Genomic DNA, 22316 nt, shown 5'->3' with positions numbered 1-22316 from the left:
GGGGTATGGGAAGTAGCAGGGGAAATAATGTAATTCACTGTATAGTAATGTGTGCGAGTGCATGTTTGGGTAAGTGATTGTATATCAGTCTGGCAAAGTATTTATTTTTACGTGTGTGTCTGAGAAAGAAAAAGAAAAAAAAAACTCATTGAGCAGTGGGAGGGAGTGTTTAGCGCACCCCTGCTGATGCTTTTGAAGGTAGCTGTCAGCGCAACATTGCATGGCATTAGCAGAGGTGGACCTCAGGGACGGGGATAATAGAGAGGGAGAAAAGCCCCGGGGCTGCACTCCTCTTATGTCCAGATGCCAGGTGATACTCAGCCTCGCCACGAAATCATCACATCATTAGCGCTCCTCCCCCTCCGTTTTTAATATCTAGACATCCAGATATCTGTCTGTGTGTACAAGCGTAGGGGCCACACCCAGAAGCACTCCCTTCCCCCACACACATGTACACCCACGCTGTCTCCCTTTCTCGCTACAAGCGTATGGACCAAACTCACTCAAAGTGCAAACAACACAATTGCTAGAAGCCTCCTTTCAGCTGCAGCGTAAGCCCATCGTGTAATTGTGTCTGTGCGAATCGTGTCTGTCTCAGAAGCGTGTTTTTTTTGCTCAGACTGTTTGAACACTGCCAGCGAGGTGTTTCTGTGTATGCAGTGGCGATAATGTCCCCTGACTGTGGAGACACTGAAGTCTAACGGCATGGAAGACACTCATTCATAATGCAGCCATGCTGTGTTGTGTTTTTCCTCGCGGAGGAGAGAGGAAGACCGACTATGACAGGCACGCACTGCGCGAATGTCATTTTGTTGTCCTGTGTTAATGTGTATGTCACAGGTGCCATTGTTTCCAGTGTCGAGGCTACACGCAGCAGCTGCTCCTCACAGGAGCGCTGCCGCTACAGCAAGACGTAAAGGTTTCCAGGGTAGTTTTAGTCCTTCAGCTGTGGAGCTCACGTTCAATCTTCCATATGTGCAGGAAAGAAGCTTCTGTAATCCGCCGAATTACGCTGAGCGGGTTTAAGGAAGTGCTGTTCTGTGGCAAATACCTCGCCTCGCGGAGCAAAACAGGAACATACCTACAGGAATTAATAGTGTAATTAACACTGACACAGGAGTTTAGTGTAACACCCGTGCTAAACTTAGATGCTCTTTTTTTATCGTGCGAGGCTTTTCTTTCAAAGTGTATTGACTAAATTTGCTGTTAGCTTGTTACAATTACACGACACACTGGGGATTCATTAAAAACCTACCTTTCTTGAAGGGAGCACTTGTAGAAAGTGCATCACTTAAGGGTCTAGATGAACAATAGTCATTGTAGAGCAGCCACAGTTCAATTCACTGTGATGGTTCACAAAATGCATGCGTTTTAAAGAAATAATACAGTTTACGTAAACGCTGAGTAAAATTACATAGAATGTTATTTCCTTTCCCCACATATCAGTTATGTCTCACCTCAATACAATGTGCAATTAAAGCAGTATATCACTGTCTAACACTGTGATATTCATGTATTTCTATACAGCCCTATGCATCACTGGCGATTACCTTGGAGAAATCCTTTGAGTAAACAGAAAGATCTGCTCGTGGAGTGAAACGAGCTCACAGTTCCATCTCCAAACGAGATATTAGAGATGTAGCTTTTAAAGTCTTATCCCAAGTGATTTGGTATGTTTGGTACCTTTATATACCAACACCACTTGTAATTGGCGCTCGGTGGTTAAGTGGTTTGCACTGTTGCCTCACAGCATGAGGTCTGATTCCAGACTCGAGGCGTTGGCGTGTCCTCCCATGCCTTCTTTGGTTTCCTCAAATCATTCCAGCATCATTCAACAATCCAATATCAGGCGTATTCAGTTAATTGATCACTCTGGATCAATTACACTCTACATGCATACGCCACAACAACTGTGAAAATTGGGAGAAAAAAAAGAGTGAATGTATGAGGCATGTTTACTTTCTGCATTAACCACACTTTCTTCATTTTGGTGTAATTTATAGTTGCCCTCAACAGACCTTGATTTGGCTGTACATGTAAATGTGAGTGCAATAGTTAAAGGTTTTCACTACTATCTTGGCTATAGTACAGAAGATTACAATGGATGGATGTATGAATAGATGTTGTGTTTACTGAAGCCAAATCATAAGGTTGAGTTTATCAAAATGTTCTTTTTGATGAACATTTTGGAGAGGTCATCAGTATCTATAGATATCATATATTATTCTACCGTTTTAACCCTCTTGGGATCAATTTGGGATGTATGTGGCCTGCAAACTGAATTGGAGACATCTGTGGTATTCAGTTTTCAGAAAAGAAAAAAGATTCCCATCAAACAAATGTGTCTCGTTTCGGTCTTCTCCCTTCGTAATATAAGTCTGTGTGACCTTGCCCATGATGGTTGCACTCACTTTGAGTGATTTTTGAAGATGCCTATCTAAATAGAACACTAATAATCCAAATTCCCTCCAAAAGGCTTGAAAGTATTTTACTTTTAAAACAAGGTTGCTTAAAATACAACCAAGAAGTCCTACTTGACAGTAAATTCGATTTTTCTTTTTTTTTCCTGTCTTTCACTTTGACTCAACAAAGATCCGCCATGTCTGTTAAATTGCTATTTCTGTACATATTATGATTGGAAACAAATCTAAATTCTTTGCTCTAATTCCAATCAAAGTAAAGATTTTACAGTCTTGAGTCGGACAAATCATTTGGGCTTTTCCAGAGTTAAAGACATCTTAGCATGATGTTCCCTCGCCATGCTTTCAAAGAAGCTTTGCTGAGCCACAGCAAAAGCAAAGAGATGATACCACAGCAAGAGAATTCGGGACTAAAAGGACCGTGAGCCTGAAAAAAAACAACTCAGTTGACTCAGTTGGTGAAGACACAGCTGAAAAAAAGCTGTTACATTGTTATATTATAAAATAATGAGGAAAGAAAGAAAAACAATTGCTTTATCGCAGCTGTATATTGAACTTAGACTTGCGATATTAAAACATCTTAAAATGTAAGAGCTCATTCATAATAGTGTGAACTGGAAGAATGATCAGGATTAAATTGGCCAAACATGATTTGTCCTGAAAACAAACCGGAGACAAAAACATATCTTCTGAAAAGAAATGCACTGTCTTTGATGGTAAACGGGATTATTTCAGTATTTTGTGTTAAATACCACATTGTCGGTTTTTATAATGCATTTTTTTTCTTTTTTTTTTAACAGCAGTAAGATAATCGAGTCGAGTTAAAATCTAAATCTAAATAATTAAAAACTAACCAAGCAAAACTTAGCTGGAGTCAATGATACTTGCTCCCGAATGTTACAGAGGAGATTTGTAGGCTCACTCACAATAAAATGAACACACATTCTTCTATATATGGAAGTTTTTTTTTTCTGTATTCTGTTGCTTCTCCCAAAAGTTCCCCAACAATTTGATCCTGTTGACTGACGTTTGTTCCACCTCCCTGTGGTCAAAGTCATCTTTGCTTGCTGCCTTCTGAGGCAAACCTGATCCCGCATGCGTTCCTCTTAGGAGCAGCAGTGGCCATGGTGAGAGAGAAATTTCTATCCCCAAAGGCAGTTATACAGTTGGGTGGCTGGAAGGCTGTCATTAGCTTTGTGTGTGTGTGTGTGTGTGTGTGTGTGTGTGTGTGTGTGTGTGTGTGTGTGTGTGTGTGTGTGTGTGTGTGTGTGTGAATGTCAGACAGGCGGTCGCTGAGGAGGCGATCTGAGAATTGGGGAGAAATTGCTGGCCAAAGCAGTCCTGGAGGTGCCCTTGGCTCAGTTTAGTATTTGTTCCAGGAGAGTGGAGACACAGCGGGGGGAGACGGTTCACCGAATGCAGATTGCCTGAGTGCGGTGGAATATTCAGGAGCTGTAACGACCAGCTTTCTGGGGTTGTGTGGATGGATGCGTGCGTGTGTGTGCAGGTGCGTGTGGGCATTCATCTTTCTGGTAGCCTGTGTGCATATCTCTTCTTTCTCTCACTCTTTTTGTTGACTCAGTGCTTGGTTTTGAATTGGCGGCCTGTTGAAATGCCAGTGTGGGTCTGTGTGCGTCCACACCTGTTTGCCCAAGTGCACATGTTCGCAAGCAAATGTGCGCGCGGGGTTGACAGTAATGAAGGGTTTGGAGTTTGCCACCAGTGGAGAGTTTATCATTACTCTAATCCCTCTGGAGAGACATTCTCTTGCCTGTCCCGCCCACTCACATCCCTCTGCACTCGGGCCAGCAGATAAAATGCCTGGTCTGAAATACGCCCGGTCATTTCTCGAACAGAAAAGATTATGCAATAAGAATATATCAGTTTTACCCAGTTTAAGAATGCATTGTGTTCCTTCTTCTGTTGATTGCATTGGCACGTTTGTTTGGAGTCCTTTTGGCTGAATGTGTGTTGAGCATCTCATGGCTGTCTCACTTTTTGCTGTTGGAGGGACAGATTCTTTGCAAAACGTTGTTGGAGAGTTGTTGCGAAGATGTAGGAGGTGTTATTTTGTTCTGGCAATCCACTAGAGACTTGAGAATGAAAGTCCTCATTATGCACATACAAAAGTTGCTATGATCTTCTTATCTAATATCCATGCTACTGCTTTTAGTCCTGAGTTCCTCTGGGAAATAATTAGTTTTGAAAAAACTAGCACGTAAAAGACATTAAAAAAAAAATACTTCTGCCTGTCCTTCAGATCATTGAATGGGAGGAGGGACACTATCGCCTTCCACTAAAAAAAAAAAAAAAAAACCCAACTCTCTTGCTCTTTATAAATACAGGTAGAAGTAAAAGCCGTGTGTGAGAATAGGATTGTGGCAAAGCCGAGTGAATCTGGACTTTCAAGCTGTGCTGCGACGCACCTGTTCTAAATGCTAAATCTGAGCTCGTGATGGGTGCAGCGCTTCCAATCCAACTGTGGGAAGCAGTCCAGGGAGCATGTGTGTAAGATTACAGCTACGTGTCTCCAGACACGCCCGTAAGTATTTAGACGCTGGACAGATGGATTTGAAAATGAAACACTCAAGATGTGTTGTGATCGCTACAGCGTTCACCTGATGTGGATGCACATATCATCAAAGTGAAGCTGCAAAGCTTGATTGTTTTATTTCAAATGAACTGGCGCGAACCAAAATAATGTAAATGGTGTCAATGCCCATGTTCTAAGGACCTCGTCAGACAGTAAAGTATTATAAATAAAGCTTAGGAATGGAAGTCGTGGTTGAAGCGTTACAATATAAGCAGTATGTACCCAGGAGGTAAGATTAGACTGCAGCCTAAAGCTGCACTGCCGAGGGAAGCAGTTGAGCCGGAGGTTTTTGGAGATCCCCAGTCAGCTGATGAAACATAGTTTCCTCACAGTCTGGTTCCCACAACTAGTAAACAAGTACATTAGTAAAAATAAAAACTGTTATTGCACTGAAAATGTGCTGATTGGAATTTTATGCAGCGCGTCGTGATTTTCAAGCTATTCAGTGTCAATTTTTGATTTCAGAGAGGCTGTTAGTAGCAGGTGGCTGCCCCGGCCAGGTGCCTGCCAATAGATAATCGACCAAAGGACCCCCTCAGCAGGGCCACATTGATTTGGCACAAAGGAAAGCTGGCCCACTTATCAGACCACAAACTCATCTCCTGCTCTTTAATGTTTGTTTTTAGGAATGCGGCAATAGCTGTCTTAATCTTCACTTGAGCCGTGAGCTCGTGTGCTTTTTTTCCACACCCGCGGCACAATGCGGTCGAAATTAGAACACACCTCTGGCCCACAATTCCCCAAAGTCCATTTTGACACAGCCCCGTGTCCTCAATATATAAACACGAGTAATGAGAGTCATCCACTTATAGGTCAAAAGCCCACAGCTGGCAAGTTGTGGAGAAGCCCAGTGATGGAGAGTTCTCCGTCCTCACCATCCCCCTGCCTCATCAGCCGCTTCTCGCCACGGGCTCCGCCCTGACACCTGCTCCCACTGTGCTCATTTTCACATGATTGAGATGTCTTACTTTCTGCTCAACCTATAGCCTGGAAATATATATATATATACTGACCAATGCATGTGGGCTAAGATTATATATATCCTGCATGGCTTGAGCAAATGTTTTCTTTAGGGAAATAAAAAGGCATGTTTTTTGTGGGGGGGGTTTTGGGTGAGAAGAGACAAAGCGTGCTGCTGCCGCTCGAATGAAATGCAGCTAAATATAGCTTCAATTTCAATTTAATAATTTGGATCAAGACAAAAATAATTTTGGAGATTACTATCAACAGTGCCATTTGGATTTGGTTACTAAGTAGGATCTGTTGATGGCGGCAGATTATTGCTCAGCGGAGCTCCTGTTGCAGTCATTGGACCATCTGTCCCTCCGCAGCCAATGACACACGGATCATACCCTGCCGATGCAAAATGTATGAAAGTCTACTTTGTGCATCTCCTCTGGTGAGGGACGAATCCAGTGAACACTTTGTTTGTACAGAAATGACTGGAACCAGGAGGCTCCTGATGGTCTTAAAAGCCCACATAAGGAAAAAGCCAACGCTCGCTCAGTGAGCGTACAATCAGGATGAAAAATATTTCATATCAGCTATTCTCCATCTCACCTCATATAAGCATCGTGTCCACTGTTGTGTTCAGGCTTCACCATGCAGTTGCTCGCTGTTTCGCATCGCATTGTGTTAATTGGCTACTCCCACCAGCTGGAAGTAATGCTAATACACTGAGGAAAAGCCTCCATGCTAGCTTCCTGGAGTGCTTAAATGTGCCAGGGCATCTTGCATGCATCCCGTAGCTGGAAGTGAGCTCTTTGATGTGATTGCTTCTGAGAAACGTCATCATTTATTGATGCTTCCATTAAAGCAGCATAGACGTCTGTGTAAAGTTGGAGGGGAGGAAGGGAGCACACGGACGGAACAGGAGCTTACGAACCAACTACACACAACATGCAAAATATGTTGAACCCCCTCCCCCCCATCCATACCAGGACCATTAGCCTTTCACTTCTTCCTGAGTCCTCAGTTTTGTGTCTCGAGGCCAATATAAAGGAAAGTCTTTGATCCACTTAAAATAATTTTTGGGAAAGCTGATACAAGCAAGCACAGACCATCGAGCTGAAACATAACGACCACTCACAGACCAACTGGATGATGATCATTATCTCCTAACAACACCGGATGTCATGTTCCGGGATGAATTTGATGGCACATGAACAGTTGGTCCTTGCTCTCAACATGTTGGATGTGGGAGAAATGGGAAGGTGTAAAGGCTTGAATGACTTTGACAGGAGCCAAATCACAATGGCAGATGACTTGGTTGGTCAGAGCGTTAGCAGAATGAAAGCCTTGTGGGATGTTCCTGGCCACAAGTGGTTGGCACCCAGACAGACCTTTCTGAAGAGAAATACATTATCAACCAGCAACACGGCTTTTTGACTATGTGCTGGAACATAGTGGCTCCAATTCGAAAGATGTAAGATTTGAAGGCTCTGCAGCCAATGGTCTGATGCCAGGTACCACATTCAGCGGTCTGGTTCTGCCCGTGCGATTTGCTATTGTGTGGCATATTAAAATATAAGGGAAAAAAAACAACAACTTTTTATTGGGAATTGTGAAATATCTGATGAAATCCAGGATGTGGACTATGAAAACCGTGAGATCTTACTGAAGTGTATTAAATTAACTGTGAGACATATATTGAAAATGTCTGTTTTGCTTCCTATAGTTTGTGATCTTTCCGGATGGCTCTGTGTTCTGTCTGAGGCGACCTTATCTGACACTGAAAACTACTCAAGCCGTTTGTTGTTTGGCTGCTTTCCCAAAGCTTCAATTCGACCAGCATCAACATCATTCCGCGTAGCCTTGAGGTTGGATCTTCATTTAAAAAAAGCCAAAAACTAAAGGGTAAAACAGACGATGCATTGTTGGCAGCTTCCTGAATTGAGAGTACTTGCACCTTTAGCTGTTTGAAATAAAGCCTGAAATAAAGTGTTTCTTTTACAGTAATTGTTCAAATGACTAAAAGACAAGATTCTCTGGACATTGTTGAACCCAATATGTTTTTGTGTTTTGTTTTCAGTTCTAAAATAAAGTTGTCAAAAAAATTTTATCAAATATTTACAACGTCCTACTGGGAAGTTCTTTATTTTCATTACAGCAGGTTCATTGTGGCACATTTTCCTTGTCATTTAGTTAGATTGTCACCATGAATAAATGTTTAATGACCGTATGTCACTACTAAGAATAAGAACTGGCATGAGCTAATCAGCGTTTCAAATAATTAATTTCAGACGTGGTGAGTAACAACGTGATTGGACCTTGTTACTGTACTTAAGTAGTCATTTTTCTGAAGATTTGTGACTTTGACTTTCTACATTTGAAGGCAAAGATTTGTACTTTCGACTGCTCTCATTCATATAATGTTGAAGAATATAGGAGTGATCAGGTTAAATTAATAATGGCAATCTGCAGCATAAAGCTTTTATCCATGGTGTTTTATATAAATAACATATTGAATCATGATTTGTGTTGTCATACTCCAGTCAAACTGGAGTATGTACACTGATAAGGTATTACAGTTATCTAATAATGTGTGTGCATTGTGTACATTTCAGAACCTGTGCTTTTTGCTTTACTCAAATAAAGAAGTTGAGTTGGTACTTTTATATTTCCCAAAGCCTGTTTTCTTCACATAAGGATCTGAACTTCTACTTAAGTAGAAAAAAAGTGTTTTTGCCACCTCTGATTAATTTGAAGTTCAAATGTGACTTAATATGGGATATAAACAATGTCTCCCTCAGTGATAACACTTTTACTTTATGGTTTAAGTATTGACAACTCACAGCCTCAGCCTTTTTATTGATGTGGCGCTCTCATCAGTAGCCTGTAAACAATGTTTCAAGAATGAACAAATGTAGATCTCCAAAGCAACCCTGTCACTTTCTATAATTATGCTGTTGTTTTGACAGATTCAAAAAAACCAAGCCAAAACAAAACAATCTCTTAAAGTCAAGTGGCTTCAAGTGGTGGGAATGACTTTTGATTTTATTGTTCTCATTCCAGGGTCCTCCAGGGAAGTGAAAGCTCCCGCTGAGGTGTCGGAGCAAATGGTGCAGAAGCTCCGAGGGAAGAATGAATTTACTGTGCTGGTGACCCTCAAACAGGATCACCTCAACTCTGGGGTCATCCTCTCCATCCATCATTCTGAGCACAGGTATATTCACTTCACATTCCGTCATAATGCAGTTAAAGGGGGTTTTATTACACGCGGATTAAGGGCAGACAACGGACAAAGGGCAGACAGCCCAGGCCAATTACGTTAAATATGACTCAAATTTTCCATTTAGATATACTTATAGATATATAGGGGAATAAAACATTCAAATACACATTTCACAGTAAAAAAAAAAAAAAAAAAAAAAAAAATTGCTGTAACAGGTCTTCAGCTCCAAATATCACATAGAGTAAAATAAAGCTGTTTATAAACTCCCCTGATAGACTAATTAAAGCTGGATCCTGAATTTAGCACCTCTATGTTTTGTCATATTAGCAATGTGGATATTTGTATTTGATAAGCATTTAGATGTTTTACACACCCGGCGAGTAAACAAAGCAAATCGCTCTGTATGCTACCGTATTATTCACAGTCCATCAGCGATGCAAACGCCGAGTCTGTAATTGTGAATTGAAAACTGATGAGACACTATCTGCAGTTAGCATGCTAATGTTTTCCATTACTTGGTGGTAGCTGAGCCGTTGGATGATCAGAACAGCAATCTGAATTCCGCATAACGCGTTGATTGAACAGTTTGTACATTAAAGGCAGTCCTGAGAGGAGAGCTCACAGGGATGTTAATGACTTTCCACACTGCTGATTAGCTTTCCCAACCATTCATATGCAACAAAGCAGTGCTGCATGGCTTCATTTGGAAACATGGCAAAGGCCTAATTCAGCGTCAGAAGTGATAGCTCGTGCATTTATGGAGCCAGGATGAATGTGCATGCATGGCTGAGGGAGAGTAAATCTATTCGATGTGGCTTGCCGATAAATCAGTTCCCTTTGCCGCACTTGCACGAGTGTCTATTTTTCTTTTGAATAATGTTTTCAGCAAATTACTCGACTTTAAATAAGTCTGTCTTTAAAAGCAGAGGTGATGAGTGTGTGTCGGCAGCTCCTTCCATTAGTGTCACTATGCTGGGTGAATCTCTGTGGTGTGGAGAAGAGAATTCTCCCAGAATACTAATACTGCAATATACAGAGCGGAGACACCACATGTGAAACACTGTTGCACGTTGCTTACGTTGCACACATTGCCATTATATATTTCTGTTATGTTTGCCGACTGATGTGATTAAATTGTTAATAGTTTGCTGAACTGTGAGTGCGCTGCCTGGACACGAGTGGAGTGTTTTTCTCTCCACACTGTGCTGAGAAGAGCTCAGAGTTGAGGCACATTAGTGATGCATGCAATTTTACGTGCAAAGAGAAATAAGGCTTTTTGGGTTTTTTTTGTTTTGTTTCTGTAATAAGACTTTGATGCAGAGAGACACACCGCACAGTGCAGGGAATGCGAATTCTCTTAGAAGATGTCGTCGTGCGGGTGTCATCAAATGAAGTAATTGGCGAAATTCTTATTTTCCTGCAGGTTCCTGGAGCTGGAGAGCAGCGGCCAGCGGAGCGAGGTGCGTCTCCATTACCGCACCAAAGGCCAACAGGATCACACTGAGGTGTTCCCTTACAGCCTCGCCGACGACCAGTGGCACAAAGTTTCTGTGGCTGTCAGTGCCTCCCATATTATACTACACGTGGACTGTAACAGGTAACGGGTGCATCAACTTGCCCTTTCCTAGTGACTTGTCCAATCGCTGTAACTTTGACCAACCCGCATTTCATTTGATTTAGCCAACGTCATATAATTCAATTTGTTTCTGCTCTCTTGCAACAGAGCTGGAATCACTTGACAGCCATCAGCTCAACATCAGTGCCTTCTGTTATGCTACCTTATGCTCACACTGTGAGAGATACAGATTTCTGAATTTGGTACAAAGGCAGCAGTCTTACCGAATCCACTCTTGTTATTCACAAATAGCCCGAGCCAGAGAGAAGAAGTTCAACTGGTGAAATGTTACAAAAAATTAATTCAGCCGACGTCGATGTTTTACCAGCTTTTTTCCCCCTAAGATGGTAACTTATTAACACGTGGAAGTGGATATACTGTATTGTTTCAAGACTCAGGAGAAATGCAATTCATTGTGATATGCTGAAATCTATGTGGGGAAAAGGCAGTTATCGCTCTTTCAGATATGGAAAGTAGTATTATATTGAATGTGAATGTGTAGTTCTTCCCAAAACTACATTCAGTGTAAAACAAAATGAGGATATTCATATAGAAATCAGATACACTGATACTGTGCATACAGAGTAGCGTCATATGATGTCTTTGGATAAAATATCTTTTGAAAAACACCATTTCAGTAGACAGCCTCATTGATTCAGTACACATTCGGTGTTGTCTTTATGGGTGACCACACCGCTTACCATTTAAAGTCTCTCTATTAACAAGGCGTCTCAGTTGACCCATTTACCACAATTGTCTGGTAGGTTTTAAAGCTGTTGAATGATCACGTCTTTATCTTTCAGCATTCAGATGAGCCCGGTAATGCAAGTCAAGCCTGCGTCATTGACCTATTACAATGGCTGAATGCGGATGAGAGACAGTCTTCCTCAAGAGTGGGATTTAATGCAGATTGCAGTCTCGGTTTGGTGAACTGGCATTTTTATCGTGCATGGAAAAATCTTTTTCAATGCTAACTGAGTGTCACTTTGCTTCTCCCTCTGTTCTACTGCTTTTTCCCTTTGTGGCAGTTATGTGTAAGACCACTGTTTTGACCACTGCAATCTCTGCGGGCTGTAACATACAGATATTGATTTCAGGCCGCTGCCTCGTCGGTAGGTGGAAATCATTCGGAGTAGACCTACAGTAAACAGTAAAAGAAACAGATGGCAACACCACGTGTATTGCAGAACGCATGTGGCTATTTCCACTCTGCTCTGGGTAAGAGTTAACTGAGGGATTTAAATAGGGCAGGACCTACCGAGTGGAGGGGGATAACTATGTAATAGAACCCGAGCAAAAAGCATTTGGTCTTACTGTCTTTTTTGTGATCATAACTCGTGACCACTGTATGATCTGTGTGTTTTTCAGGATCTATGAGCGGGTGGTGGAGGCCCCCTTCATGGACATACCTGAAGACACTTCCTTCTGGCTCGGACAGAGAAACGCAGCTCATGGCTTCTTCAAGGTTAACACTGCAGCACAACTCCCCACTCAGAATCTGTGAATGTTGATGGCTGTCCTGATCTGTCACATTACTCAGCATTAAATGATTCAGAAGGGCAAGGACGAGCTGTTGCACCCTCTCTTCATTACATACTCAATCTTGGTTTATGCTGTATCTTTTCCCTCTTTGTTTGCATTGTTTAGTTTTATTTATTACGGCTGCCGGATTTAAATGCGTGCATTTCTCACGGCTTACCATTTTAAATTGAGGGTTGGTCTGCCTACACTAAGGATTGACGTTTTTTTTTTTGTCATTGTTTGTTCTTTGTTTCTTACTCTGCTGCTAAGCCCAGTGCAATTATCTCAGAAAACCCCACAATGCTGATTTGGGAGAAATCATTAAATAGCCTCTGTGCTCATTCAGCTTTGTCTATAGTGTTGCTTATCAGGGTGAGAGACATATATCGCATCTTTCGGGTTGCATTATCATCCAGAATTACCCTCCTGGGGGAGATATGTTGGGGCAAAATGTCAACTTATCCACAACTTGAACTATTTTAATCAGTGTTGTACTCTGTGTTTGATGCTATCGCGATGACTCGTGTGCATTGTTGTGCATGTGTGCATCTGCTAATGCCTTTACACATGGAGGCCTGGTTGTTGAATTTCCAGTGTTAATTGGTCGACGAAAGACACCTCAAAGGTCACCCACTCATCTTGTCACGTAGCTTGCATCTCTCCACTCTGAAGTTTGATTAGTCCCTCTGAAGGCACGTCTTCTTATTTCAAACCCTGTGCTTCATTAGTGCAAATGCAGCGGCTCACACGCGTACACACACAAACACACAGAGACAGTCAGCGTTTATATGTGGGCGTCAGCTGAAGAAAATCGCAGCCCTCGCAGTGATAGTAAGTAGACTCCGATCATAATTAGTGTATCTGCACATATCTTTACGCACAATACACACGTTATAAAAGAAGTAAATCTGACTTGTATATCAAGTTGATTGCCGAAGTTCGTCTGTGACGTGTAAGTTCTATGCTAATGAAGCTAATTGTTCAACATCGGTCTCGATGATCAGTCTAAATCTTGATTTGCAATTCTAGCTTGCAAGAAACAACCTACTTTTACTTCAGACAATTCAAACCAATTCAAATCACAGTTGAAACATGCAAATCAAACTTTATTCCAGAGTCAGATTTTCTTCTCTAGTCTAGTCTTTTTTTTTTTTTTTTTAGTCTAGCGGGACATATCCCCTCATGGCTGTTTGCACTTTATAGAAGATAAATATGACTGACTCACAAGACCCTTGCTGTTTTATACAAATCCCAGTTTATAGAGGCTTGTTTTGCTGACACATACTGAGGAATCAGTGTGGAGACTATTCTATTTTCTGTTTCCTGAAGAAGAAAAGCTAAATCTGGCAAGGGGATGTGACGACAGTGCTGAAAAGTGAAGCTACAGTTAGAAACACTGGAAAATAATCTGTGTCTACTGTTGATTTACCCACCGTACAGACTGTGCCAAAAAAACTTTTTATACACGCTTTTGCTCTCGGCTTCTTATGAAAATCCACACTTAACTGTTATAGACAGACGTAAGACGTTATTTTTCAAACCTCAGCTGGCAAGAATATTTTTCGATGTTGCAAACAACCCTAAGCTCTACATGGTGTGTTTGTTCAGGCACATTATCTTTGAGGCAAGCGTTACGAAACCTATTATTGCTAATCAGTCTCGTAACTAAAGGCCCATGCCACTTCTAAAATGACTAACTGAGTTAAATAATCCACTCTATTCACGCAGAGTCCAAAATTTACAATGTAAAGGGCCGAGCATGGACACAGGTAAAACAAAACTTTTTTACTTCAGGGATTTTTCCAAAATGGAACTGACAAACACAAAGTGTGTAGGAATCAAAATGTCGCATACATCAACCAAGGATTGAATGACGCTCAGGAGGTAAAATACATTTCCACGCTGCGTTTGTGCAGACGTGCTGTACAGCTAGTCATTTTCTTTTTCACCAGCCAACTGATTTAGCAATGATAATATTGGACCTTTCCTTCCTCCCCATTGTTTAGTCGAGGCAGCACTATATCTGCACACAGTTACATGGAAATGAGTCGGTTGAGACATGAGCAGCAGGGCAATCAACAGGTCCACATCCAGATGAGAGGAGATGAGACACAGATGACACATGAGGAACTCGAAAAAGCACAGAACAGATATAAAGACAAGAGGGATTGAAGTTCACAGAAATCTGGGAGGATAATGGAGCAATATCACACAAGAGGGGGTGTTACTGAGGTTTTACTGAACCTCAGCAGGGCAGTGATTCAGCCATAGATACAAGGATAATTACAGCCGCACTGATGTTCGGTACGACAACATGAATTCCAGTGTAATATTGCTTTTAAACAACAGTTACCCTCACACTCGTTATTGGTTGACCAGGATACAATAAAAACTATGATTTATTTATTTTGTTTGTTTTGTCTCTCCCAGCACAAGTTGCTGCTAAACAACACAAAGATTTCCTCATATCTGTGGTTTTACGTTATTCTAGCTCCCAGTTGTTTTGAAATTTTTTTTTATACATTTCTATTCTATGAGGATGCGAGGAGAATGATACAGCTCTTAAACTGAATGTGAGCACTTGTACAAAGTTTCTCCTGCAGTCCGATTCCTCTAAAGCTGGAAACATAAAAGAACAGAACCTGAGATATACTGGGAGCAGGCAACACTGTAAACAATGTGCAAATACAGACACTTGGGATAACACAACTCTAAACGTATAGGGCAGCAGTAATCACAACTCGGAGAAAGGCCAGTCGCAATCACTGAATGGGAAATCTGCACCCTGTCTGCAAATAAATGTAGAGTTTTATGTTTTCTGTACAATATATAATGGATAGATTGATGCTGTTCCTACCCGCTGCCATTTACTCACATTGCCATGAAAAATCTGCAAATCATTTGTGCAGGATTTGAGATTTAGGATGAGTAAATTGAGATGGCAGGACAATTTAAAAACAATTTCTACTAAGTTGCACTTTTGTTAGGGCAATAAGTGCAGTCAAGGAGTGGTATAGTTGCGGTTACCATGGTAACAGAGCATCTGCACATCTTTATGTATGTTTGTGTTGTTTGTGGGGTTTGAGCACAGAAGCAAAAGCCATCACTGTGGGTTTATGAACTTCATTTAATGTATAGTTGCTGGTTATGTTCATCAGAAGAGATTGGAGGGGAGAGAATTAAATGTATGGCCTCAAACTCCCACGTCACTGGTACTCCGAGCTCACCGTCTCTATGAAATGAAAACCAAAGCGACGTCGACTGTTGTTTACGCCACGGAGCTCTCCAGATTGAAAAATGTACTTCCAATTATTCCCACTTGTTAGTTTTAAAAATCGCAACGATGATCAAGCTGCTGTTGTCAGATTTGATATTATTTTTGGTATGTTTGTATGTATTTTCTCATACTTTCTCATAAATTTTGAAAATTATTTCATGAAGTAAGCAAATATTTCACGTATTTATAAATCCTACATCGATCATACAATTGCTGTCTGAGATGAGCTGAGACATTTTTGCTGTATGAGACTGACACAATTTTTAGACCACAACTGTGTTTGCATTCAGTTCTTAAACTTTACAATCAGCATGATTTGATGTATAAAACAACACAATGATTCAAAGTTTATTATTTTGTCAGCTATTTCTACATAAACCAAATAGTTTCTTTCATTTTAACTGTGGTACATTGTCATCTAGTACAAACAATATGGAAAAACATCTGCTTCCATGGAAGCACAGGTACTGTGTTTTTGATTATTATGACTGATTTGCTGAAAAGCTAAACCAAACAGACAGTTTATGTGTAGTAAATCAAAAATGGATGGAAATTCACTCTTAGAGATTTAAGATGAACAAAATTAGGCAATTTTAATCAATTTTTTTTTACATACACCTGTACAGTTTGTGTACACTTGAACACTGGTGCTCCGTTGACTTCGAGTCCAGTTCATGCACATTATTCTGCTTCATTGAATCTGTTCTCTGTGGTATATTCTCATAGAAGTTGTTATCTGTGTCTGTACGTGTGCAGGGAGTGATGCAGGATGTGGAGATCCTCGTGATGCCACAGGGTTATATCTCACAGTGTCCGGATCTAAACAGAAGTGAGTACCGACGAACACACTTCAAATAAAGTGCTCAGTTTGTGATGCACATTTTTCCCCTTTTAATCCAAGAACCAAACAATAGAAAACCTATTTCTTCCTATCCATCAATAAAACATTGGAGAATTTTCTGCAAATGGTCAAATTTCCATGATGTTCCCTCTGCAAGAATGGAATGTCTATTATTTTTTTGGCTCTGATGATGACACTTGAATTTTCATGTTTATGTTTTTGAAAGAATGCATGTTTACAATCAGATCCGTCAAGACTTTATCTAAAAACGTAGTTTAGCATTGCTTTGAAGTGCTCATATTCCTGGAGCTATAAAACGCTTTTAGTATAATTCTGTTTTTACAATTCAATAACTTACCAGTGCAGCCATACTCTTTGTCTTGTGTGTGATGATGATGTGTTGTAGAGATCCATTTTTCTGATGCCAGGTGGTGTCGCGGCTCATTTGGTTGTCGCAGACACACTGCTTTATTCTGCTGAGTGGGGAAACGCACACAAGCATCTTGTGGATCACATGAATCTTCCAACTCTACACTCACACTGCCGTTGGCACTAAATTAAGAGAGTTTTAGAATAACTCGAGAGAGTTTTACTCGTCTAAAATGCAGAGTTGTTTTGGAAAAAAATATCGAATATACCTGATTTATTCTACTATTATCTAGGATTAAGTTATAGTTTCTATGTATGCTTACAGTTGATCTTCATAATAACAAACCATTGTATTGTATGTGCTGAAATTACACTACACTGTTTATTTTCTAGCATGTCCAACCTGCAACGATTTCCACGGGCTTGTGCAGAAAATTATGGAACTGCAGGACATCCTTGCAAAGACATCCGGCAAGGTAATGCAATGGGGTGTAATGTGTCCCAATGTGTCTACAATGTGTGCATGATCCCCCCAAAATAATCACTTATTGCTCTGGATTAAATGAGTGAATTGTCCTATAGGGTAAAATATCCACTTGTGAGTGAGCACATGCCATTAATATTCAGTGCAACAGGCAGCCAGAGATATATTACCATTATGGGCTGGCCATGAGAGATGTCCTTTCTCTTTTGATACAGACTCTCTGAGAATAAAATATGTTGATGGTACCTCGTGACTGACATTTTTGGTGCTTCTGGTTTTGCTTTCTGCGAGTCTGACTTGTATCTTCTCTCCTTCTTGGCTTTTGTCTTTTCTTTTGGGGGGGATTGGGTGTGTGACATGAACAGCTGTCCAGGGCGGAGGAGAAGATGAATGGCCTGGATGGCTGCTATTGTGAGAGAACCTGCAGCGTCAAGGGGGTCGTCTACAGGGAGGACGAGGGCTGGACAGATGGCTGCAGGAACTGCACATGCATGGTGAGGCTTTATAGCTGCTGCCTGGGTGTGTGCGTATGTGCACGCGTTTTGTGTGTGCACAGGGTTCACCAGTGTGTATGTTGGACTATTAAAGTCTTCGGGAGGTCATTCAATTTTAATTAAGTGTGTGTGCGTGTGTGGGTGTGTGTGTGCGCGCGCGCATACGCACACTCTCTAAAATGATGTGCTTGTCATGCTGTATGTGATTGTGTGATTATATGTTGCAGGCATGTGCGCGAGTCATGAAAAAATAAACATGTGTGTGGGTTGCTGTGTGTGAGAAAGATGTGTGTTTGTGTCCGAGAGCATGCATTTTTAATCGTGGGCCTGCGCGGGCGTGTGCGCGCGACCATCGCTCCTATTGTAACTGTCGCCTTTTGTTTTGCTCCCCTGTTGATGAAGTGAGCGAAGGTGGGGGGGCGAGAGGGTCTGTGTTTGGGTGTGGCGGAGGTGCAGGGTGCAATGGCCCCATTGTCGGCAGCTTGCGCCGGCATCATTTCCTCACACCGCAGGAAGGTTGCCCCAGTTACCCAAGAAAGGATACTGTATTAAAGACCTCCACACAACCCGGGATTAGACGCATCAACAACGGTGCTTAGTAATGCTCCATTCTCTCAAGGGTCTGTTTTGTGCTGCATAAAGTGCGAATAATTGCCTAAAGAAGAATTAGAATCAACGGGTGCTCTTAGGCTTGTGCCACATCAGCGAACAGATTTCACCGCCTGTCCGTCAACTGTGGAACATGAAACTCACTCTCAACTTCTGATCGAGTCCAACTAGCCAATGAGATACCTTCACGCACTACTAGCCAACAAGCAAGAAAAAAATAAAAAGATGAAAATCACATCTCTCAGTGCACCGCACCTAATTGCTCTTGACAGATGATAATTATCATCAGGGATTTGTTCTACCCACTCAACCAATGAAATCGCTTCATTCGCCAGGAACCACTTTCTTGCCATTCCTGGGCTGCAATTAAGGAATTAGATGGAATATGTTCCTTACCTTATGTGTGGCAATTAGCGGTGACCTTTAAAATTCAAAGGTCGTGCATTAAGATGTTATCAATTATGTGAATCAGGTTCATAGATGTTGCTGTCACGGAGCTTTCATCCGTGGAAACAGTGTTAATTACGGGCACAGCCAGAGAGGAGGGGATAGCATTTAAATAGACTGCACATCCAGGTTACTGAGGAAGTGTGCTACACTACGCAGACTTAAAGTTCATGATCGCCGTCTCTTTATTTAGATTGTGTGTATAATTTAGACTCCTACCACACCCTGCAAATATTTAGAAATGCAACACCGGATTTTAGTACAATTTGAGATCAGACATGTGTGCAAGTGTCTGATGACGCAATCAGGGGTTGGGTGGTGGAAGGATGCCACACAAATTAGGTGTTTGTTTTATTTTTTTTAACTCACTTGTAGGAGTTTTGTCGATGAAATAACAGAAAGCACGTGTCAGTTTAAAGAGACGTCTGATTACTTGTATTTGTTGACATTACAACAACACAAAAATGATTGGTTTGTTTATACCTGGCATGTTTCGGCCCATTTAGTTGAAAAAAAACAACAACCAAAAAAAACCCCCACAATTTTTGTCCCCCGACATTGAATCTCCTGCATTGTCTTTTCTGTCAGGAAATAATGGAGATTGCTTCCAATTTTACAAACATTGTTACTCTCTTTAACTCTTTATTGGGTGTTCATTGGGATACTTGTAGAATATTTCAAGACTTTTGTGTGTGTGTGTGTGTGTGGGGGGGGGGGGGATACATAATTGATATGTTTTTGGTATTTGGACAATTCCTGTCTTGTATCTTGAAAATGTTTCAAAATGAAAAGAAATTCCCTAAAAATATACAAAGTTATTCAACCCCTCTTCCACATTAGTTTTATGATAACTACTTGTGTTCACAAACATAATGTGTTATTTGCACAAAAGTGGCCAGGTGGACTTTTTGGATGGATTGGCTGTCATAAAATGTAATTTAGCGAGCTTCATCTGCATAGAGCGTGTCCTCACATATTTTGTCAAACCTGCGAAATACAGCGGCGTCTATGTTCCTGTAGAAACTTTGAAGCAGAAGTCTGAAATGTTTTCACAGTTGTCAGAAATGTTTGAAATGCTGCACAAACTGGAACTACTTTGCTTAATGTCCAGCACCACTTCAGTGAACTGACCATTAAAGGTACAGGAAGAAATGCTGATGTCAAACCAACAGTTGCTCACAATGTACACAAATACCCTCTGAAGGTGAAGGTTTAGAACCTCGTGCTGGAGGTGAAACACAAACATATTATCGGTTGTATTTATTTAGAACCATAGTTATATTGTGTTTGGTGAGCACACACTGATTCCTGTACTTCTTAAGTGTTTATAAAACTCCTGTAGTTCATTTTAGAATGAAATGGACTCAACAAGAAAATATTGTCTTGGCTTTGTACAAGAACAACAAAATTGGTGTCATTTGTCAAGGTGCAAGAATGTGGATAAAAACACGTCTACGTTATGCAGTATTTAGTGCAAATACAGCTTTTGCATGGAAACTGTTTATAAATTACTTGTGGCTTTGTTGTCCGTGCAGCTTATTTGTTCATTGATCCTCACTCTGGAAATGTGTTTTCCTGAGATCTCTTTGAACATTTCCATGACTGTAAGTCCCTCTGCTGACACACTATTAGCAGCATCAATGTGTTTACCGATGCTAAGCTGTTGTAGCACCAGCATCCAGTGTTAGCTTGTGTACCACGCTGTAAATACTGAGGAAATTCTATTTTGTTTCTAGTATACATTATTTGCATATGACACCAGTGCTAATAGAATAATGTCATATGGCCTCGTTTCGTGATCAAGAGTGTTGTGTCATCCTGCATCACAGGATACAGCAAAGAACATTTGCTCTGTGAAGAACATTTGGTGTTTTTAGAGCTGTTTGTTCTTATTTTTTTGCATAAAGAATGCTATTGCGTAGAGTTCGTTCGTCAGACATGTTGCCTCGAGAGAAACCCTCCAGCTTATAATCAGCACAAAGTAATAAAAAAAAAGAGCTAACATATCTGATTGTATAGGGCTGCATTCATGCCTATGGCACCTTCCTCTTAAAGAGGAATTTAAGCACTGAAAAGTATAGTGAGGTTCTAAAACATCTGCTCCCATCCAAGCAGCATTTGTTTTAGTGGAGGCTTTGCTTGCTTCAGCAAGATAATGTTTGATTGCATCCTGCATCCGTCACAACAGAGTAGCTTCACAGGAGAAAAATCCGGGTGCTGAACTGGCCTGCAAGCAATCCAGACCTCGCACCAGAAGAAAACATTTGGTGTTTCAGTGAATAAAAATCCAGCAATAAATTCCCAGGACTGTTGCGCTGCTATGAAACTTGCATCAGTTCAGTTCAAAAAACCTTATTTATCCCTTTTGGGCAATGTCTCACATCCTCCCCTTTATATGCACTATCTTCACAAACAACAATCAGAAATCTGTGTTGTGAAAATGTGAAAGTTGAATATCAATGTTAACAAGTTAAGATGTTAGAAAGATGTTCAGACGATTTTGAAATGTTCCAGTGTGCAACAACAAAATCCAAAGCATCGTACGCTTTAATAAATGGACAATGCATAAATAAGACATCATGGGGCAATAAATAGACAATTTAAGACGTGGAAATGATTTGAAATGTGATTAGTTTGTGTTCAGACAAGCCAGATTCATCTCTCATTGCTTCCCAGAAGAGAGTGTCTCATCACAATTTTAACTGTAAGCTTGGTTATGTTCCAAGATTTTTGACCTGTGTCATTGCCATCTAATTCACACTGGGCTATTATTCATCTTCTAATGTTAAGCTATCTTATCTGACATGTTTATGCTCTATTGTGCAAAAAAAAAAAACAGCATTGTCATTGCATCGTGTTTTTTATTTACATTTTACACATGATCTGACTCTTTGTGGAATTGGAGTGGTACAAACTTCCAAATATTCCTGTGAGATGTCGATACAATATCTGTCTTTGTAGGTTGTAAACATTCCATACCAGTTGCGACCTTGTCTGTTTCCCATTACACAACATGTTTTTTTCTCTCTCTCTCTCTCTACCAGAACGGCACGGTGCAGTGTGAGGCCATCTCCTGCCCTCCCCCTCAGTGCCCGGCGGGCACAGCGCCTACCTACGTAAAGGGTGCCTGCTGCAAGGAGTGCCAGCGTGAGTGGAGTACCCTTAACCTCGGCACCCTCCTACACTCGTACAATCCCGGACACATTCGTGAGCAAACGAGCACACATAACGTGCGCTCCGGCGCCGGATTTAGAGCGCACATAACGCCTCCACCAGGACTGCCTCACAATTGACCGGGCCTCTGCTGTGTTGCTAAGCTACCTCCTAACATGTCTCCTGAGATGAGTCCGTCCTTTTGCATATACATGGACAAATCAATTATTCACAAGCTGACTTCAAAACACAGATGGCCACCAGTCACACCGACATGAGCCGGTAAATCTGCGGTGACTACATGTGATGTAAAATAGTT

At 41.1% G+C, this 22316-nt stretch overlaps 1 protein-coding gene across 1 annotated transcript in view; it reads left to right on the top strand.

Annotated features, from left to right (window-relative positions):
- Positions 1-22316, top strand: part of nell2a (neural EGFL like 2a) — a gene marked incomplete at its 5' end in the record, with an annotated part of 89019 nt that overhangs the window by 2308 nt on the left and 64395 nt on the right. Inside the window, 7 exons of the mRNA XM_080505386.1 lie at positions 9028-9178; positions 10611-10784; positions 12171-12267; positions 16357-16429; positions 17204-17286; positions 17660-17788; positions 21889-21991. Of these exons, the coding sequence (XP_080361512.1) occupies positions 9028-9178; positions 10611-10784; positions 12171-12267; positions 16357-16429; positions 17204-17286; positions 17660-17788; positions 21889-21991 (810 nt within the window). The remainder of the gene's footprint in view (positions 1-9027; positions 9179-10610; positions 10785-12170; positions 12268-16356; positions 16430-17203; positions 17287-17659; positions 17789-21888; positions 21992-22316) is intronic.

The sequence above is a fragment of the Blennius ocellaris genome (assembly GCF_963422515.1).
Source record: "Blennius ocellaris genome assembly, chromosome: 11".
NCBI lineage: Eukaryota > Metazoa > Chordata > Actinopteri > Blenniiformes > Blenniidae > Blennius > Blennius ocellaris.
This window is presented reverse-complemented; position numbering and strand designations above follow the sequence as displayed.